This window comes from Hylobates moloch, unplaced genomic scaffold (assembly GCF_009828535.3).
Source record: "Hylobates moloch isolate HMO894 unplaced genomic scaffold, HMol_V3 SCAFFOLD_5, whole genome shotgun sequence".
In the NCBI taxonomy this organism is placed as follows: Eukaryota; Metazoa; Chordata; class Mammalia; order Primates; family Hylobatidae; genus Hylobates; species Hylobates moloch.
In genome coordinates, this window is record NW_026652280.1 from 147,933,109 (window position 1) to 147,946,907 (window position 13,799).

Genomic DNA, 13,799 nt, shown 5'->3' on the forward strand with positions numbered 1-13,799 from the left:
AGAATATTTATACAAGTAAATATATTTGTCTGTTAAATCAGTATCACACTTGTGATTTACGTTTCATGCTAATCAGATCTGAATAATGAAAGAAATTCCTAATGTAACAATGGTTTACATTCTGCAAATAATTACTTTCTTACACTTTACCTCCCTTGGTAACTTATCACACTGCTAATCATGTGTAATGATAATGGCTTTTCATGTCAATTAGAGGAATTTCTTGCAGATGACTAATTCACTTTACAAAGAAATTCCTAGTGAATTTACAAAGAATTTGTAAGGAATGTTTAGTGCCCTGAATTTCCTTTTTTTAAGCTGCATTTTCTTTTTTTTTTATTTACTTATTTGTTTTTGTTTTTTTAGAAACAGGGTCTCACTCTGTTGCCCAGTCTAAAGTGCAGTGGCACCATCCTAGCTCACTGCAGCTTCAAACTCTTGGACTCAAGCAATCCTCCTGCCTCAGACTCTCAAGTGGCTAGGACTTCAGGTGCACGCCACCATGCCTGGCTAATTTTTTTTTTTACTAGAGACAGGGTCTCCTCTCACTATGTTGCCCAGGCTGGTCGATTTTAGGGTTAGGTTTAGGGCCTCGAGCCAAATACATATGCCTGTAAGCAATACTACATCATATCTCTGTTACTGTGTGTGAGCATAAATACACCTATGCATATGTGTGTATGTATATGTAAAAATTCATGTATGCATACATATATTTGCTTCCCTCCTATATGGCAAAATACCATTAAAGAATGGCCCATAGCCCAAGACTGTTGTATGAATAAACATTTCTATTCTAAATCTGATTTATGTACATGTTGATGCCTCTATTTATATGTTACATATTTCCTTATATGTCTAAAAGTATTCATGTTTATATGTATGTTTGTCTTTATTCCTAGTTAAATCTTTTCCTAGGCCCTGTGTCTGTGATTCACTCCAGACCATAGCATGGATTCTATTGTTCCTTGAGAGCTGCAGTTTCAAAACAGGAGACTGAGGCTGGGCTCAGTGGCTCAACGCCTGAAATTCCAACACTTTGGGAGACCAAGGCAAGAGGATGGCTTGAGCCCAGGAGTTCAAGACCAGCCTAGGTAACACAGGTAGACCCCATCTCTACAAAAATTAAAATTAAAAAAATTAGCCAGGCAAAAGGATTGGAAAGAGAAGTTTTGAGACATTGGTTTTCAGCTTTAACTTCTTGTCTGCACAGAGGATAAAAGTATCCACATGAAAATTTTATATTTTTCTCCAAGGAGCAAGGAACAAACTACCAATGCGTTTAAGTTGCAGACAGCATCTGTACATCCAGCACAGAAATTTTATTTTAAGAGTTCACTCAGGGCTGGCAATGATGGCTCACACCTGTAATCTCTCCCTGCACTTTGACAGACAAGACAGGGGGATCACTTGAGCCTGAGCAACATAGCAAGACCCCATCTCTACCAAAAAAAAATTTTTAAAGTAAAATAAAATAAACAGGTATGGAGGCACACACCTGCGGTCCTAGCTACATGTGAGGCTGAGGTAGGGGAAGTGCTTGGGCCCAGGAGACCAAGGCTGCAGTGAGCTATGATTGTGCCACTGCACTCCAGCCTGGGTGACAGAGTGAGATCCTGTCTCAAAAATTAAAGATAAATAAAAGTTCACATAGGCAAGAAAGAAAATAAGAATAGATTGTTAAATAAAATTTATCAGAGGTGATTGGTTTGGACTGAGCTCCTGTACTAGGCCTAACAGATCAAACCAAAATGGAGTTACTCATGCTGAAGTTCCACTCACTAAGCCAAACTAAGTTGTGTATCTGACCTTCCACGAAATCAGGAGAAAGAGAGGTAATAGCCAAATCCCCAAATGGGCCAGTTTTAGCTGGTGTGATAAGGAAATTCCCTCTGCTTTCACCTTTACAAAGAAAGTAACCTTGCAACGGGAACCCACTTTTTGTTATGTTTCTGATTTCTTCAGCCATTTTCTGACTCTAAAGTCAACTTCCTCTGCGCAGCTCATCAGAGCACTCATTTCAAGGTGTTGCCTGATACTAGAGTTGCAAATAAAAGCCAATTAAGATTTTTAAGCTAAATTTGTTTCTGCTCAGCTCATCAGAGCACTCATTTTGAGGTGTTGCCTGATACTAGAGTTGCAAATAAAAGCCAATTGAGATTTTTAAGCTAAATTTGTTTTGTCTTTTGGTAATTCTATAAGGAAAATGGAAAATGAGTGGAAGTAGAAAAGGATAAACGAGCTTCAAATACTCTACCTGGTAGCAGATAAACAAAATAGTCAAGTTCTTACCTTTAAAAAAATGTAGAAAGTACTTGATTCAAATGCATACCTGTGGATGCATGCAGACATAAACCCCCACACTGGAGTGCACATTTACTCTCTTTTCCCTACCCAGCATGCAACTGCCCTACTTAGTGGAACATTTATCTTGCCTCTGCGTGGGAAGGGTCAGGCCTTTTTCACACTCTTGACCCTTGTATTTCAGGGTCACTGTCAGTTCCAGAGCATTCAACCCAGGCCTAACCATCATCTTGGCCTCAGTGACTGGCTCACTTGAGCCAATCAGACCAACCAGAGACAATATTGGGCATTTTGTTTGAATGATTTGGAAGAGGTCCTCCCTCTTTCTCATTGTGCTTGATGCCACGAGGATGCAGAGGGTGGAGCAACAGCAGTCATTTTGGCCCCATAAGGGAGAGACTGAAGCTGCCAGGGGATACCACAGGGACCTGAAATGAAGCCAAGACTGAGAGAAGAGAAGAGAAATCATACCCTGATGACAGCATGAGAACTTGGGATCCAGCCATTCTTGAAGCCAAGGTCTAGCTCTAGACTTTTCTTTTCTTTTTTTTTTTTTTTTTTTTGAGACGGAGTCTTGCTCTGTCGCCCAGGTTGGAGTGCAGTGGCGCAATCTCCGCTCACTGCAAGCTCCGTCTCCCGGGTTCACGCCATTCTCCTGCCTCAGCCTCCTGAGTAGCTGGGACTACAAGCACCCGCCACCACGCCCGGCTAATTTTTTTGTATTTTTAGTAGAGACGGGGTTTCACCATGTTAGCCAGGACGATCTCGATCTCCTGACCTCGTGATCCGCCCGCCTCAGCCTCCCAAAGTGCTGGGATTACAGGCTTGAGCCACCGCACCCAGCCTAGACTTTTCAATTATAAGAACCAATAAGTTTCTCCTTTTTTTTTTTTTTTTTTTTTCCATAAGCCAGCTGGAATTAGGGTTTTTTTGTTGGGTTTTTGTTTTAGTCATTTGCAACTGGTAGAGTCTTAACTGATAAACAAGACCCTGACAAGCTAATGATGACATAATAGCAGAAAAGCAACTGCTCAACTGCCCTTCTCAGTCATATGCCAAGTGTGTCCTCTTTCTTCATATTTCTAATTCCTTGTTCATAGAGCTTCAGTAACCCTGTTAAAGGGCGCAATACAACCAGTGTACATCTGATATATCAAATAATAATGCCTTTTATATGTATCATCTACAAAATTCATTTTATGTATATTTTTTAAATCCAAAAAAAAAAAAACACTAAAGGAGATAGTAGTCACAGTTTAATGACTAAGAACTAACTAAAATGTTTTAAAGTTTACTTGGCACTAAGACCTCATAGCTAGAAGGCAGTAAGGGCCAGGTCTTCGTTATTCTTATCTTTATGTACGTTATTCTTTTCATCACACCACAAATATTTTTATCTTCAAAAGTATAATTGGCTGTATGTACAAACAAGACATAAACATTAAGCAGATTAAGAGATATAAGACTTTTTTAAATAGTATAATCTTACCTAAATCAGTATCTCGAATTCCCATGTACAACTCAAGAACATCATCAATCTTTTCAATTGCCTTTGCTTTGGTTTCAGAAGGCTTTATCAAAAAAAAAAGAGAGAAATAAGATATCATATAACAAAATCTCTTGATTGTCAGGGCATACACAAGAGAAAGCCTGATGTGGAGCCAGTTCATGACTGTGTATTTCAGCTAATTTTAATGGAAATATATCTAGAATGTGCTCTGTAACTAAATACAAATCAATACTGTAAATACCTATTTTTAGTGTCAGCACTAAGTGTTATGGATTCAAAAAAGAAAAGCCAAGAACATGATCCCCAAGTAGTTAACAATCTAGAAGAGGAAACAGATGTGAAAATAAATAACATGTAACAGTTTTTAAAGGATATAAAAGGCACAGAAGCATCACAGGGGAGGAAGCAAATTTATATCTCTAACAGTCATAGAAGACTTTAGAAAGAAGGTGACTTGGCTGAGCACAGTGGCTCATGCCTGTAATCCCAGCACTTTGGAAGGCCAAGGTGGGAGAGTTGCTTCAGCCTAGGAGTTCAAGACCAGCCCAGGCAACATGGTGAGACTCCATCTGTACAAAAAAAAATTAATTAAAATAATTAGCTGGGTGTGGTGGCACATGCTTGTAATCCCAGCCACTTGGGAGGCTGAAATGGGAGGATCACTTGACCCTGAGAGGTCTAGACAAGCCTGGGCAACATGGCAAGATTCTATCTCTACTAATTAATTAATTTAATTAAAAAGTAACCAGGTGTGGTGGTATGCACCTTTAGTCCCAGCCACTCAGGAGTCTAAAGTGGGAAGATCACTTGAGCCCAGGATGACGAGGCTGTAGTGAGCCATAATTCTGCCACTGCCCTCCAGCCTGGCAACAGGACAAGACCCTGTCTCAGAAAAAAAGAAGGATGTCTTAAGAACTGTGGCGGGGTTTGTCTTGTTTTGTTTTGTTTTGTTTTGTTTGAGACACAGTCTCATTCTGTTGCCCAGGCTGAAGTGCAGTGGTGTGATCTCAGCTCACTGTAACCTCTGCCTCCCAAGTAGCTGGGATTACAGGTGCGCGCCACCACGCCCAGCTAATTTTTTGTATTTTTTTAGTAGAGACGGGGTTTCACCATGTTGGCCAGGCTGGTCTCGAATTCCTGGACTCAAGTGATCCGCCCACCTCGGCCTCCTAAAGTGCTGGAATTACAGGCATGAGCCACCACACTCAGCCAAGAACTGTGTTTTCAATGACAAAAAGGAGATAAGCAGGAGAGGACACTTCAAATAGGATGCAATAGATAGGCAAAGTCTAAGTAAGGTCACAGAGTCATGTTAGAGGGATGCCAGAAGTCCCATGTAGCTGGAGAACACAGTGACAAATATGGCTAGATCTTGAGGGGTTCTGTGTACCATGAAAAGGACTTTGGTCTTTATTGTGCAGGCCAGGGTCTCCAAACTTTTGATGGCTCATCCCAATAGTAAAACATTTCTGAACAAATACCCTTATTGTGTATTTTTAACTTTATTGTATGTATTGCTTATAAATTACACATTTATTACCATATTAACATATTGTATACATTATAAAAATATACCAAAAAAGGAAATTTTATAAGAATGAGATGATAAAATAATATTTTTAAATCATTTTTGTGTTATGTATTAATGGTACCAAAACATTTTTGTTCTTCCCAAAACAATTACTAAACATTTCAGTAAAAATATTATTTTAACTTTTTGGTTTAATATTTGGTAAATTCTGCTCAGTTTATTTCAATACTTGGCTTTAAATAGCATCATAGCTGAAAATGGAATTGCCCAAAGATGTTAACTACTCAACTATATGTGCAAATGCAGAATTCATTATTTAGATTATAAGAATTTCATGTTACTTTCAATACTGTTATAAATATGTGTTGTTTTGTAGTCTCAAATTTTATTAAAATCATGCATTTTATAGCAAATAAAAATCTATTTCCTTGAAGATATTAGTACAACTTTCCCATATTTTTCTTTACAAGAACTAAACCTTAAAAACAATAAGAGACAATATATTGCTCTTGCCTTCATTACAATGTATCTTGAATTGTCTGTATAAAGCAACAGGCTATGCAAACTAACAGGCATTAACCTTTATATCTATCCAGGCACATTTTAAGTTACGGTGACAAGTGTCAGTACGCCTCATACACAAATGGCCACCAATATTTTACCATTCTAATATTTCCTATTTGCTATGGAACAGATCTGGATCTATCACCTCTTCTCCATCCACATTCTGTTTGCCCGTGTTTAGTCCTCATCTTTTTTGATTTGCAGAGGTTTCCTATTTTGTCTCCCTGCCTTTGGTCTTCACCCTCTCAAATCCAAGCTGCTCAACAACCCATTCCCTGGAACCAAGGGATTTTTCTAAAACACAAAACTGATTGTGTTACTCCCCTCATAATTCTTAAATGGCTCCCTCATTATCCACAAGGCCCTTCACATCCTAACCCCAGCCTATGCCTCGAGCTTCATCACCCCTACCTAACCAGTATTTCCAGCACCCCACACTCCAATCTCATTAACAGCTTACAGGTCCCCAAAACCCATTATTGTTCCATGCCTAGAACACTCTTCTTCCCCATTTTGAACTCACTCACTCATTTCTTCCAGAGAGAAACTCTTTCTGACCTCCTTTTTTTTTTTTTTTGAGATGGAGTCTCACTCTGTCGCCCAGGCTGGAGTGCAATGGCATAATCTCGGCTCACTGCAATCTCCGCCTCCTGGGCTCAAGTGATTCTCCTGCCTCAGCCTCCCAAGTAGCTGGGATTACAGGTGCCCGCCACCATGCCCAGCTAATTTTTATGTTTTTAGTAGAGATGGGGTTTCATCATGTTGGCCAGGCTAGTCTCGAACTCCTGACCTCAGGTAACCCACCCACATCAGTCTCCCAAAGTTCTGGGATTACAGGCGTGAGCCACTGCACCCAGCCTTCTGACCTCCTTTCTTTCTCCAATCCCTGTCAATGGTCGATCAGCCCCTTCTTTGTGATACTGTGTATCCTGCACCTGCTTCCATTAAACCTATCCCACTGGGTTGTAATAGCTTCTTTTCATGCTTCTTCTTTTAGAAGAGAAACAGGGTCTTTATTCTTCTTTGTATCACCAGCACTTAGACTGTGCCTGTCTCAGCAAGCACATATTGAATAAAGTGTGAGGTTATGCAAGTGGAGAATTGATATGGTTTGGCTCTGTGTGCCCACCCAAATCCCATCTTGAATTGTAATCCCCACATGTCAAGGGAGGGACCTGGTGGGAGGTGAATGCATCATGAGGTGGTTTCCCCCATGCTGTTCTCGTGATGGTGAGGGAGTTCTCTCACAAGATCTGATGGTTTCACAAGTGACAGTTTCTCCTGCACACTCACTCTCTCCTGCCACCATGTAAGATGTGCCTTGCTTCCCTTCACCTTCTGCCATGATTGTAAGTTTCTTGAGGCCTCCCAGCCATGAGGAAATGTGAGTTAATTGAATCTCTTTACTTTATAAATTACTCAGTCTCAGGTATTCTTTATAGCAGTGTGAAAACGGACTAATACAGAGAATCTTACACCATTTTCAGAATTTGTGCTAGGTGATTAAAGGAGTGATTTGTTTCAAATCCCATAAATCCTTTAAATCCTTAAAGTGTTTGAAATTAGATTTTAGGTCATTTGTATCAAATTTAATATTAGCACCAAACAGCTTTTTCCTTTCATTATGAGCTATTTTTAATTGCCCTATTTTACTAAACAGGCTATGAAAATAGGAATGGATTTTTAGATGTTTATCTTTGAATGAATCTTTCCTACCTCCCCAGGTAGATCTTAAGCTGCTCTTTTTCCATTCCGGCACCTTTGCCACAGCAGGTGCTTAACAAAGAGTGATGAATGATTTAACCCTTAGAAGATGCTCCTCCTCCTGAAGGGACATGGCGTTTTTCCTGCTGACCTGCTTCCTTTGTGAGCTGTTTAAAGGTCTGCTCATTTTTCCTCATAGCCTCCAGCAAAAGGCAGAGCTGACATTCTCCCAGCTCCCCACAGCCAGCTCCTTCCCTCTGTTCTTCCCTTCTCTGATAAATCCCTTTCTTCCACTGAGATTTGCTTATTCATTCAATAAACATTTACCGGCCTTCAGCAATATACCAGGCAGTGTGCTGGGCCACAGAGGGAAAATAACGGCTCCAAACGCCCAGAAGTCACTGCCCTGGGTTTCCTTCACATACCTTATCATATCTCCTTTTCAAAACACTTTTTGCTCTATCAGGTCTCTTATTGCCGTTTGCCTCTGATCGGTCCTTTCATTCTCCCAGAACCCAGGCATTTGACTAAGGATCTTCCTCTAGATCCCCCCAAAACTGAAAACACCCTGGGTGACTCGACACTCCTAAGGACAGCCTTGGCCTCAGGTGTTCCTTAAGTGTCTGCTTCAACAAACCACCCCCATGACCAACCCTGGACATTGTCACCCAACAAGTTCTGGGATCCCACTCTGTGAAACAGCCTCAAAACTGTTTACCTGTCTCTTTTTTCCTTCAAACGCATAGGAACCCGGACAGCATTCACATACAGAGAGACCCTAGAAGGGCCCAGTGCCTTGCCCGTGCCCTCCGGAGCTCGCAGGCATCAGTCACCTACTCGACATCCCGTCTGCCCACAGGAGGGCTTTGACCCCCAGGCCTTTGCTGCTGTTGTGGGCCTGCTGCTTGCCACTTGGAATCCTTACCATCACCACCCCAACCTTGCAGTTTTCTTCCTCCACCCTTCTTGCCTCTAGTTGTCACTTGTCCTTCTGGTGTTTTTCACTCAAACACTGACCTATATATAGACAAAGTCATTCAAAGGGAAAAACCCTTGCTTTTCTCAAACTAAAAGGAATCGTTTATTAATTCATTAATGCATCAAAGATTTCCGTTCCTTTGGTATATCAGGTCCTATTCTAGGTGCTGGGGATGCAGCAGTGAACAAGACATGTGAGCAAAGGAGCTAGACAGTAGACAAAATTAATCAAAGATATAGAGTCCTAGGGTGTTTAGTGCTGATATGGTTTGGCTGTGTCCCCACCCAAATCTCATCTTGAATTGTAGCTCCCATAATCCCCACATGTTGTAGGAGGGACCTGGTGGGAGGTAACTGAATCATGGGGGCAGGTTTTTCCCATGCCATTGTTCTCGTGACAGTGAATAAGTCTCATGAGATCTGACGGTTTTATAAAGGGCAGTTCCCCTGCACACACTCTCTTGCCTGCTGCCATGTAAGTCGTGCCTTTGCTCCTCCTTCACCTTCCACCATGATTGTGAGGCCTCCCCAGCCATGTGGAACTGTGAGTCCATTAAACCTCTTTTTCTTTATAAATTACCCAGTCTCAAGTATGTCTGTATTAGAATGTGGAAACAGACTAATACAATTGCTTTGACAAAAATTAAGGGCATGGAAGACTGGGCAGTGGGAGGGATGGAGGGAATTGCTGTTTATACAGGATGCTCGGGAAAGGCCTTTGAGATAGATAATGTGTGGGCAGAAACCTAATGATGGCAAGGGAGCAGGCTATTCAGATAAATGGGCAAAACATTCAGGCAGAGACAACAGCAGTACCGAGAGCCTGAGATGGGGATACACCTGGAGTGTTTGGGAACAGCAAGGAGACCAGCATGACTGAAGCAGAGGAAGCCAGGGCAGAGGGATAGGAAATGAGAACAGAGAAGAAAAATACGGAGTTCGGTCATGTTGGTCATTCTGAGGACTTTAGCTTTTATTCTTAGTGTCATGGGAAGCCACTGGAGGGCTGTGAACAGAAAAGTGACATAATTTCTCCTGCATATTTTAAGGATCATTCTGAGGGTTGTGCTGAGCACAAGTGGAAAGAAGGCAAGGGTGAACACACGTGGACTAAACAGAAGGTGATTGCAAAATCCAGGATAAGATGATGGTGCCTTGGGGCACAGTGGTGGGCAGGGGTGGTGAGAAGTCACTGGACTCCAGTATCTTATAGAGGTAGATCCACTAGGATCTGCTGATGGAAGTGACTTGGGACATGAACGAAAAGAGTCAAAGATGACTACAGGTGTTTTACGTGAGGAGTTTATGAATATAATCTTTCATTATCAATATCTTCTTTTGTTTACTCCTACAGGTGGCTCTGAAACTTTTTCTTGGTTCTCAGAGAGCTTTGGTTGACTTAGGTTTTTGAGATAGTCCAGCTGTCTATAGAATCTAGAAAAGTCACCTACAGGTAGCTGAGAATTTCTATAGATCACAAGCTCTTCTCATGTCCTTAATTTCTATATTTCCTTTTTAAATACCTTCAGTAATTTCCAGATTGTTTAAATAGACAATGAATTAAAAGTCCAAGTTTTGATTAGAATGAATAGAATTTTATCTAACTCAACATTTCCAAGCAGAACAGGAAGTAAATGAACATAACATACCATTTCTTCCACGGTGGCAGGACCTTTTGATCTCAGGCGAAGTGTTGCCCTTCCACAACCAATTTTTTCTCCTGATGACTTTCCAGCCTTTGACCTCGGCTCTATTTCTACAATACAAAGAACAGGGAAACATACATATACACAGAAAGCATCCCAACAGATTACTGTGAAGGCTAATGTAGTTTCTATCACAAAACTATATACAATTGTTACAGAAATTTGATAAAAGGTAGGCCTTCTTATAGAATTTCCTGAAGCAAAATAAATGTACTTGTCATCCATTATTCTTATAAAAAGAGTCTTTATGAGAGAGTTCTAACTCCAAGAAAAGGGAATATGTGAAATGTACAGATGGGAAAGACAAAGTTACAAGGAAGAAAAAACAGTAGGCTTTATAAAAAGAGTAAAGAGGAGCAAGTGGTTTCATCAAAATCACAAAAAAAGGGAAAGAATCATGTCTTGAAAGAAGAGAGGTTTCTTCTCCCAATGGACCAATAGAAAAAGAAGAAACAAAAAAAATTTAAAGAAAAAAAAGAGAGAAGAGAGGGACAAGAGCACTATTATTTGAGGATCTACCCTCTGCGTGATGCTTTACATTAAAAAATCCCATTTAATACTCATACCAACCTACGAGACAGGTGATTGCCCTCATTTTACTGATAAGGCAACTGAAGGCGGTAAGAAATGGGGCTGGGATTCAAAACCAGGTCTTGCAGATACAGACCAGATTTCAAAGTTCATATGCTTTCCTGAACAACGCTCCAGCCCACACTTCTTGGAAGCACAAGGGATAAAATCAGAGTTGACGTACTAACAGAAATAGGGTCCAAAAGAAAAAGAGCCTGAAAGCAGGTTCCAAGGAAGGAATTCCCTGCAGACAGCAAGGACAAGAGCAGGGAGCAAGAGTCCACAGGGAGCCACTACTTTCCTTATGCTTGTTTTTTCTGTTGTGTCTTATCCTGTATTTGCAACAAACTAAGCATCACCACCAAATATGTTACCAAGCAGTAACATAAATGAGTGAAAGGGAAGGGCGAAGAAAGAGGATAATTGGAAGAAATGTGCCCTACCTAGGCCCCACTCCAATAACTTATTGTGCTGTGGGAATATAAGCCCTGCATAGCCAGATCATTCACTTGTTTTTTTTTGTTTGTTTTGTTTTTGTTTTTTTTTTGCAAAGAAACTGGAGACTCAGGCCAGGGCGATTACATTAATCTCATGCCTGAATCTCAGCACTTTAAGAGACCAAAGCAGGCAGATCGCTTGAGCCCAGGAGTTCAAGACCAGCCTGGGCAACAGGGTGAAATTTCATCTCTGCTAAAAATACAAAAATTAACCAGGCATGGTGGCACACACCTGTAGTCTCAGCTACTCAGGAGGCTGAGGTGGGAGGATTGCTTGAGCTCAGGTGGTCAACGCTGCAGTGAGCCATGACTGCAACACAATGAGACCCTGTGAAAGAAAGAAAAGAAAAGAGAGAGAGGGAAAGAAGGAAAGAAAGAAAGAGGATGCTCAGAGTTTCGTGTGCATCTCCTGATTTTTAAATTTTTTAAGTTTGGACAATTAAATCAAACTTTTAAAAACAACATATTGGCAAAAACAAAAGAGATCTATGGGTCAGATTCCAACCACAGGATACTAATTAATAACCTCTGCAAATACCGTGCGCTTCCTTTCCCGAGCACTCCACATGGCAGCAGCTCAGGGGAAGAGGCAGGTGGGGAGGGGATGCTGCACTGAAGTAGGGGTCTCCAACCTCCAGGGCCGCAGACTGGTACCAGCCCGTGGCCTGTTAGAAACGGGGCCACACAGCATTACCTTATACCCTGAGCTCTGCCTCCCTTCAGTTCAGCAGTGGCATGAGATTCTCACAGAAAATGAACCCTACTGTGAGCTGTGCATGTGAGGGATCTAGGTTGTGCATTCCTTATGAATCTACCTAATGCCTGATGATCTGAGGTGGAACAGTTTTATCCCAAAACCATTCTCTCCTGCCTGCCCCATCTGTGAAAAAACTGTCTTCTATGAAACCAGTCCCTGGTGCCAAAAAGGGACTGCACTAAAAAAGGGTTCCCTAAAAAGAGGACCGGACCCCTGCACTAAAGAACCGGAGACAACTGAGCACTCCAGTGAGGCATCACAGGACAGGCTCATGAGTACGAGTAGGCAGTGAGGTCTGTGCAAAGCTCTCATGACACAGACATGAAGTGGCCTGCATTCTTACTTAGAACCCAGGCGATATGTCTTCTTTTGAGAAGTGTCTGTTGATATCCTTTGCCCACTTTTTGATGGGGTTGTTTTTTTCTTGTAAATTTGTTTGAGTTATTTGTAGATTCTGGATATTAGCCCTTTGTCAGATGAGTAGATTGCAAAAATTTTCTCACAATGAGATACCATCTCACACCAGTTAGAATGGCGATCACTAAAAAGTCAGGAAACAACAGGTGTGGAGAGGATGTGGTGAAATAGGAACACTTTTACACTGTTGGCGGGACTGTAAACTAGTTCAACCATTGTGGAAGACAGTGTGGCTATTCCTCAAGGATCTAGAACTAGAAATACCTTTGACCCAGCCATCCCATTACTAGGTATATACCCAAAGGACTATAAATCATGCTCCTATAAAGACACATGCACACTTACGTTTATTGCGGCACTATTCACAATAGCAAAGACTTGGAACCAACCCAAATGTCCAACAACAATAGACTGGATGAAGAAAATGTGGCACATATACACCATGGAATACTATTTAGCCATACAAAATGATGAGTTCATGTCCTTTATAGGGACATGGATGAAGCTGGAAACCATCATTCTCAGCAAACTATCACAAGGACAGAAAATCAAATACCACATGTTCTCATTCATAGGTGGGAATTGAACAATGAGAACACTTGGACACAGGAAGGGGAACATCACACATGGGGACCTGTCATGGGGTGGGGGGGTGGGGGAGGGATAGCATTAGGAGATATACCTAATGTAAATGACGAGTTAATGGGTGCAGCACACCAACATGGCACATGTATACATATGTAACAAAACTGCACGTTGTGCACACGTACCCTAGAACTTAAAGTATAAAAAAAAAAAAAGAACCTAGGCAATATGGTTTGGCTCTGTGTCCCTACCCAAATCTCATCTTGAATGGTAATCTCCATAATCCCCACACGTATAGGGAGGGACCAGGTGGGAGGTGATCGGATCAGAGGAGTGGTTTCTCCCATGCTGTTCTCACAATAGTGAATCAGTTCTCATGAAATCTGATGGTTTTGTAAAGCAGTTTTCTCTGCTCTTGCATGCTGTCTTTCATTTGTTGCCATATAAGACATGCCTGCTTCCCCTTCCGCCATGATTTTAAGTTTCCTGAGGCCTCCCTAGCCATGTGGAACTGTGAATCAATTAAACCTCTTTTCTTTATAAATTACCCAGTCTCAGGTATGTCTTTATAGCAGTGTGAGAACAGACTAATAAACCAGGATAATCCCCATCTTCAGCCAAGTACTGTTTTGCTATTAGGAATCTATGCCAAAGTGATTAAGGATTTTGCATATTA

General features: G+C 41.3%; 1 protein-coding gene across 2 annotated transcripts in view; it reads right to left on the minus strand.

Moving 5' to 3' along the window:
* Window positions 1-13,799, minus strand: part of GIPC2 (GIPC PDZ domain containing family member 2) — a 91,988-nt gene that overhangs the window by 13,773 nt on the left and 64,416 nt on the right. For both annotated transcript variants that reach the window (XM_032155510.2, XM_032155509.2), the window contains exons 4-5: window positions 10,241-10,347; window positions 3,794-3,875 (exon numbers count right to left, since the gene is read on the minus strand). In XM_032155510.2, coding sequence (XP_032011401.1) covers window positions 3,794-3,875; window positions 10,241-10,347 — 189 coding nt within the window. The remainder of the gene's footprint in view (window positions 1-3,793; window positions 3,876-10,240; window positions 10,348-13,799) is intronic.